The sequence below is a fragment of the Marmota marmota genome, unplaced genomic scaffold (assembly GCF_001458135.2).
Source record: "Marmota marmota marmota unplaced genomic scaffold, marMar, whole genome shotgun sequence".
Taxonomy (NCBI): Eukaryota; Metazoa; Chordata; class Mammalia; order Rodentia; family Sciuridae; genus Marmota; species Marmota marmota.
Window position 1 is genome coordinate 70,940,554 of NW_026000026.1, and position 8,039 is coordinate 70,948,592.

The following is an 8,039-nucleotide window of genomic DNA, read 5'->3' on the forward strand; positions in this document are numbered from 1 at the left end:
TTTTTTTTTTTTTTTTTTTTTTTTTGTTTTTTTTTTAGTTTTAGGTGGACACAATATCTTTATTTTATTTTTATGTGGTGCTGAGAATCAAACCCAGTGCCTCACACATGCTAGACGAGCACGCTACCACTTGAGCCACATCCCCAGCCCCTCCCCCCTTTTAAAAAAGTTTTTTTAGTTATAGATGGACATAATATCTTTATTATTCTTTTTTTATTTGTTTATTTTTACGTGGTGCTGGGGACCGAACCCAGAGCCTCACGCATGCGAAGCAAGTGCTCTACCACTGAGCTACAACCCCAGCCCCTCCAGCCCTTTTTATATTTTATTTTGGGACAGGGTCTTGCTAAGTTGCTGAGGCTGGCTTTATTTAACTCATGAACCTCTTGCCTCGACCTCCTGAGACACTGAGAGAGAACTACATTTTTACAAGTTGTGAATTAAATAGTTTTTTGGTTTTTTTTTTCAGAGAAGTGGGCTTTTCTTTCAATTCAAGGGCTATTTGAGAAAGTGTTTATTATGTGTTTTTGTCATTGTCTAACCCAGTGAAGTTTTTTTTGGTTGCTCTTTCTTTGCTAAAGAGCAGTAGAGATATAAATCTAATAATGGAACCAAGAGAGGTGGAATTGTGTGCAGTATGTGTATGTTTGATGGGTTAGCTAGATAGCTGAAATTGTTGTCATCATTTTTTTTAATCCCTTCCTTTTTTCATGTCTAATGTTGATTCCTCCCACCACCACCCTTCCAGCCCCACTATTGTAAATTATAAGGACTGTTAGAAGTTTATTTAACTGATATTCTATCTGGATAGGTATCTCTTAAGATAATTGTAGCGCCATTATGTTGAATATGTCACCTATCATAGATTTTAATGTTTCATTGAGCCCTTTTCATAAATTGAATGTGTGTTCAAGTATTTCTGTGAAAGGCCTTAATCCTGTGTGTGATAATAATTGTACTTTAACATATGCTTCCCCTCCTTCCACCCCATTACTGGGAATTGAACCCACGGGTGCTCTACCACTGAGTTACACTTCCAGTCCTTTATATTTTACATTTTGAAACTGGATCTCACTGAGTTGTCCAGGCTGACCTCAAACTTGCAATTCTCTCTCAGCCTTCTGAGTAGGTAGGATTTACAGGTATGTGCCACCATGCCTGGTTATGATCATTTTCAGTGGACAATAATTTTGACCTCAAATCCCCTTTTCTTTCCCCAAACCTTAGTGCAGGGGATTGAATGCAGGGTCTGACATAGTAAGTATGCACTCTACCAATGAGCATATCCCTAGCTTCCCTCCACTTTCAAGATACATGTTCGGAACCTAAATATACAGAAAATGTATGTGTGTAAATATAAGTAAAAGTTATTCATTATCAGTGAGGAACCTATGCAGGTTGTAGAAGTTATTCTTGTTATGGAAGAAGAAAATACAGTAGGTTATAAGCCAAAATCAATTTTCCCTGAATTAAAAGAGCTAAGTGGTGTACTAAGAATCCTTTCATTAGGTCCAGATAATCACTATCCTGCTTCTCTTTCCTAGAAAGAAAGTCAGAAAAGCTACTTCTTTAAAATTTATCCTTTTAAGGGGCTGGGGATGTGGCTCAAGCGGTAGCGCGCTCGCCTGGCATGCGTGCGGCCCGGGTTCGATCCTCAGCACCACATACAAACAAAGATGTTGTGCCTGCCGAAAACTAAAAAAATAAATAAATAAATATTTAAAAAAAAAAATTTATCCTTTTAAATTTGTCTAGAAGAATAAGTAAAGGGCTGTGCATGATGGCATAAATTTTTAATCCCAGCCACCTGGAAGCAGAGGCAGAAGATAAATTCTAGGCCAGCTTGGGTAATGTAACAAGACCCTGTCTCAAAATAAAATAAAAAAGAAGGGGAAGGGGCTAGGGCTAGCTCTGTGGTGGAGTGCTTGACTGGCATGTATAACCTTGGGTTTAATCTCTAGTATCATTGGAAAAAGAAGAAGAAAAATTAAAGGGAATTTGTAACACATACTAATTTTGAAGTATGTCTGATTTTATGTGAAGAATCAGTGGTAGGGTCTGGGGTTGTGGCTCAGTAGAAGAGCACTTGCCTAGCATGTGCAAGGCCCTGGGTTTTGATTCTCAGCTCTGCATATAAATAAATAAAATAAAGGTCCATTGATCAAAAAAGAAAGAAAGAAAAAAGAACCAGTGGTACTCTTGCTAATTTGATAGACCACTGAAATTTCTTCTTTTTATAGTCAACACTTTCATGAACATTCAAAAATCTATAACTCCCTTTTGTAATTTCCGGGAAATACATGCAGTCTTTCCAAATTCTATTAGAATGTGCCATGCTTGAAGAGGGCATTAGGTGATGGTACATGATGGGAAGAAAAGATGTTTTAGGACTACCATCTACCTGAATTGTGCCCAACGGAAATGAAGAGTCAGAAAATATTCTTTCCTGATGTTTTTTATTTGCTATATAAGGCAAGGAAATAGCTTTTTTTTTTTTTATTACCAAACTGAACAATAAAAAGGGCATGTCAACTTTTTCTTTGTCTCTCAGAAGCCCTTGATCTCTGTAGAATATAGATTGATAGGAAAATTAGTAAACCCTTTTCTTGTTGAATTTGGTCTTTTGGGAATAAAGTGTACTCAAAGTCATTGCGTCTTGGCACAGAATACTAGAGAGAAGTAAGATAAATTCTGATACCATCAGAATAAAAGAATTTGAATTTATTTCATTATGTCAGAGACTACTTAATGTTATCAGTAACCTGTTCCCTCCTTTTGCATTCAACAAGGAATGCATAAATTAATGACATATTTAAATAGAAGAAATTATACTATTAAGGTTTATCTGATGCATCCCAGGTTATCACTGAGGAAATAGCTTAGATGAAATCTAAATCATTGCTGAAAAGAATTTAAGACTTTAGTAGAAGTATGTGTTGTATTTATATATGTGTGGCTATCCCCTTTGGTAGCAAATTATCGCCTTCATGTTCTTGACTTGGACTAAATTGTTTTCAGTTAAAAATGAAACAAATCTGTTGGAGTTGTAGCTCAGTGGTAGAATGCTTGCCTGGCATGTGTGAGGCACTGGGTTTGATTTTCAATACTTATATATCTATACAAAGGTCCACTAGCAACTAAAAAAAATATTAAAAAATAAATCCAGTGTATCTGATAATGGTACCTGCCATTGACAAAACAGTGATTGTTGAATTTCACAGTTGTCATTTTTGCTTAAGAGAATTCAGTAATGTGGTTGTCTTTGTAATTTTGAAAGCCATATATTTTCTTGAGTCTGGGCTTCTGAAAATTGAACTTCATGTGTTCTGACAAGTGTTCTTGGTCTAAGATTTGTGGAAGACCTATTTTGTTTAGTGATTTTTTTAAATTTGGTTTTCATTCTTTTGGTGGTGCTGGGGATAGAACACAGGGCCTAGTGCATGCTAGGCAAGTGCTGTACCACTGAGCTATACTCCCAGCCCAAGACCTGAGTTTTTAAATTTCATTCTAATCATTAACTCTGGGCCAGATTCTTTAGGAATTTAGGCATAAAAGCAGTCCTGTCTATGCTACTTACATCATGGGGTAATTATGACACTGAATCAAAGGGGCCAGATACTCTTACCTGGGAGGCCAAGGTGTCTGTCATTCAACATAAATTTTCTGTTGTTTGTTTTAATTTGGGGAGGTGAGTACTGGGGATTGAACTCAGGGGCACTCAACCACTGAGCCACATCCCCAGCCCTATTTTGTATTTTATTTAGAGACAGAATCTTACTGAGTTGCTTAGTGCCTCACCCTTGCTGAAGTTGGCTTTGAACTCACAATCACTGGGATTATAGGCGTGTGCTGTTGCACCCGGACTTCATTTTAATTTTTTAATGAATCAGACAGCTGTTTCAACTTAAAATCTCTGATGATTACTGGTAGTAATAGAAAGGGTCTGGCATAGTGGTACACTCCTATAATCCTAGCAACTAGGGAGGCTGAGGCATTAGGATCACAAGTTCAAAGCCAGACTCAGCCATTTAATGAGCCTCTAAGCAACTTAGCAAAACCTTGTCACAGAATAAAACAGAGCCAAAGATGTAGCTCAGTGGCAAAACAATCCTGGGTTCAATCCCCAACACTGCAAAAAAGAAAAAGAAAAAAGATGGAATTTACAAAGTTTCTAGTTACTACATTATATATAGGTTCTGTTTTTGGTGTGGGGGGCAGTGTTATCAGTTGACCACTGAGCTACATTCCCAATCCCTAAATTGTTAGAAGTTTTCTCTTGTGTTTTTTTCTACCCATCGCATGTGTTCTACCCCCGCCCCCCTTTTTTGGTACTAGGGATTGAACCCGGGGGCACTCAGTCACTGAGCTCTACCCCCAGCCCTTTCTTTCTCTTTAAGATATAGTTCACTATGTTGCCTAGGCTGTCCTTGAACTCACAATCCTGCTTCAGCCTCTGGAATAGGTTTACATGCATGGGCAAATGCACCTGGCTAGCTCTTTGCATTTATTCTCTATTAATTTACATATTTATGTGTATATTTTTTCTTCCTAGTACTCTTGTCCATCTGTTCTCTGTTGTGTGATCCCAATCCAGATGATCCTTTAGTGCCTGAGATTGCTCGGATCTACAAAACAGATAGAGAAAAGTAAGTATGCCTCTAGACGGAAAGCTATCATGGTGGGATGGAAATGTTTGTCTCAAAGCTTTCTTGTCTAAGGACTGAACATATGCCAAATATCTTAAACGAAGTCTTAATATACTTTCCTGTGAACAAGAAAGAGGAGTGTTTGCACTAAGTATCATTATAAATAGATTATACCGATTTTATCTCTAGTTGTTTCGTTTCTCCTGTTTAGATAAACTTTACTACAATACATTTTCCATCATCTTTACATCTTATGTTTAGTTTGTTGTTGTTTTTTTTTAGAACTTTTTAATATTTATTTTTTAGTTTTCAGCGGACACAACATCTTTGTTTGTATGTGGTGCTGATGATTGAAGCCACACACATGCCAGGCGAGCGCGCTACCGCTTGAGCCACATCCCCAGCCCTTATGTTTGGTTTTTGACATAAAATANTATATACACACACACACACACACACACACACACACATACATACACATATATAATTAAAGAATTATTTGAATTTTGATGGATTAGAGAGACATAGTATTTTGTGGGGTTTTTTTTTTTTTTTGATGGAGCTACACCGGGAATAACATTTGATTCTTAGTTTTGTTTGTGTTTAGGTCCAAATAGAATTGTAGTCTTGTGTTTCTGGCTGCATTCAGAATAAAATTAGATTGTCCTTAATTTTTTTTTTTTTAAACTAGCCATTTTGCCTACTGCCTAGAATTGTGGCCATGAATGCTTACCAGAAGGCAGATCCTAAGTTATTGTGGTAGTAATGTTTACCAGAACTTTTCTGCATCCCCCCGCTGGATTTTGTGTTTGTTTGCCTTTTTTTTTTTTTTTTTTTTGCTTGGGCGGCTACCAGGAATTGAACATTGAACTCAGCGATTACTCAACCACTGAGACACATCCCCAGCCCCGTTTTATGTTTTATTTAGAGACAGGATCTCACTGAGTTGCTTAGTGCCTCACTCTTGCTCAGGCTGGTTTTGAACTGGTGATCCTTCTGTCTCAGCTTCCTGAGCTGCTGGGACTATAGGCATCCACCACCATGCTGGGTTTTGTTTGCTTTTTTGTTTTCAGATAGGTCTCCCTATGGTGCCTTAAACTCCTGGGCTCAAGCTGTCCTCTTGCCTCAGCCTTTGAGTAGCTGGGACTAAAGGCACTTGCCACCATTCCTAGCCTTGCTTGTCTCTCTCTCTCTCTCTCTCTCTCTCTCTCCATATATATATATTTAGTTGTTGATGTACCATTTATTTATTTGTTTATTTATTTATGTATATGAGGTGCTGAGGATCGAACCCAGTGCCTCATACATGCTAGGCAAGTGCTCTGCCACTGAGCCACAACCCCAGCCCCACATTTCTCTTTTAGTATAAAAATTACAAACTACTGGAATGTTTTCTGGAGTAGTAAGCCCATACATTTTGTCAAGCAACGTTAAGTTCTTTCAGAACCAGTTATTTTATTGATATAAATGAAAGCATGATGTCAGTTTAATAACTGTTAATATATGATTTGAAGAATCATACAATGTAGAATTCCAGTTTTAAAAACTTCAAATAAATGAATTAAAGAGAGTTGAAGGTCTTTCGTTGAAATAGGTCAATCAAGTTTACAAAAAGTACATGCCAGCAAATGCTAAAATTTAAGTAAAATTCTCCATAAGTATCATTTACAGAAAATTATTGTGCATTTTATAGGTCTTTCCTGTTACCATTGAGTAAAGGCTCATTATAAATTTGAGGTAGCCCAGTGTGATTGTACACACCTGTAATCCTAGCTACTGGGGAGGTTGAGGTAGGTGGATTGCAAATTTAAGGCCAGCCTCAGCAACTGAGACCCTGTTTCATAATAAAATAAAAAGGACTGGGGATGTAACTCAGTGATAGAGTGTCCCTGGGTTCAGTTCCCAGTATCATCAAAAAGAAAAAAATTAAGGTTAAAATAAGGTAGCTTTGCTAGAAGTTATTTCCCTCAAGTTATTAGATGGAATAATAAATAAAATCTGTTGCTTAATAACTGACTCCTCACCTATGTTAAGCCAAGCTTCTCTTTGTGTGTACAGGTACAACAGAATAGCTCGGGAATGGACTCAGAAGTATGCGATGTAATTAAAGAAATTATTGGATAACCTCTACAAATAAAGATAGGGGAACTCTGAAAGAGAAAGTCCTTTTGATTTCCATTTGACTGCTTTCTATGAGCCCACGCCTCATCTTCCCCTGTGCACATGTTTACCTGATACAGCAGTGCTGCGTGTTGTACATACTTGGAACAACAAACTAGAAATACTGTACTTCTGTACCAACATTGCCTCCTAGCAGAGAAGTGTGTGTGTGACAAGCCAATTCTCCAGGCATAACCTAGGTGTGAGACTAAAAAATTCTCCTTATTGACTTAAATTTGGATAACTACAAGGTGTGAGGAATGGTGGGTGGTACACGGTGTATGCTTGGATGGGGTAAAGCTCCACTGACCTGTAGGAGATTGTTTTTAAGTGGAATCCATTTAAACTCAAAACAGTTATGAAATGAAGAACATGTAGCTGTTTCTGTATTTTATTCCGAAGGACCTACAACTTAGGTGAGAAGGTTATGACCAACCAGATTAAACTCTACCCACATCCTATATTTTAAGGTCTAAGTTTAACTGGTCAGCATTTAAATGGATTGGAGCTATTAGTATATAAAGTGTGATGGGCTTTGTTCCCAACTTCTTTTACATCTCCCTGCCCCTTCAACCTTCGTCCTTTCAGCCCCTTTCTCCATATTCTTTGGTTTGTATGTGGTTTCTCAGTTAATACATAGCTAATAGCTCTTATTTTTCTTATGTTTTTAACTGCTTAGGTCTATTTGGATGTAAGGGTGAAAATTCATTTGATGGAAATACTTGTGTATATTTAAAGACCCAATTGCTCCTCTGGAGCTTGTACGTTCAAGAATGATTAATCTGTGTAATAAACTGATTACTACAGTCATTACATATAATTTTGTGTGAATAGGCTTTTTGATTTTAAGAACTTTGTCTAGCTGAGATTAGTGGTGGATTTTCTTTCTCTCCTGAAATGTTTTCATTGATAATGGTTGCATTTCAAAATCATGAAACAATTTCAGTTTACCTAGAAAAAAGGACATCTTGAGCAGTTTTATTGAACAAAGAGAAGCATAAGCTTAAAAGTGTTTTCATGAAACGTATGTGCAGCATTCCAGGAACATGACTGTTAAACTAAATAAGAAATTTGCTTTATTAATGAAACTAAGCTGCATCACCAAAACCTTGTGACATTCCCTTGGTACATAGGCCATAAAACACAAAGGCGATGCTATTTGGTAAGTTAATCCTCTGTGATTGTAATTTTAGAAGAGCAACTTTGACCAAACCTGAGCACAATCTTGTATTG

At 37.2% G+C, this 8,039-nt stretch overlaps 1 protein-coding gene across 1 annotated transcript in view; it reads left to right on the forward strand.

The window, feature by feature from the left end:
• Ube2d2 (ubiquitin conjugating enzyme E2 D2) overlaps positions 1-7,626 on the forward strand; it is a 32,792-nt gene extending 25,166 nt beyond the window's left edge. The window contains exons 6-7 of the mRNA XM_015484822.2: positions 4,553-4,646; positions 6,705-7,626. Of these exons, the coding sequence (XP_015340308.2) occupies positions 4,553-4,646; positions 6,705-6,750 (140 nt within the window). The 3' untranslated portion in view covers positions 6,751-7,626. The remainder of the gene's footprint in view (positions 1-4,552; positions 4,647-6,704) is intronic.
• Positions 7,627-8,039: the final 413 nt, after the last annotated feature.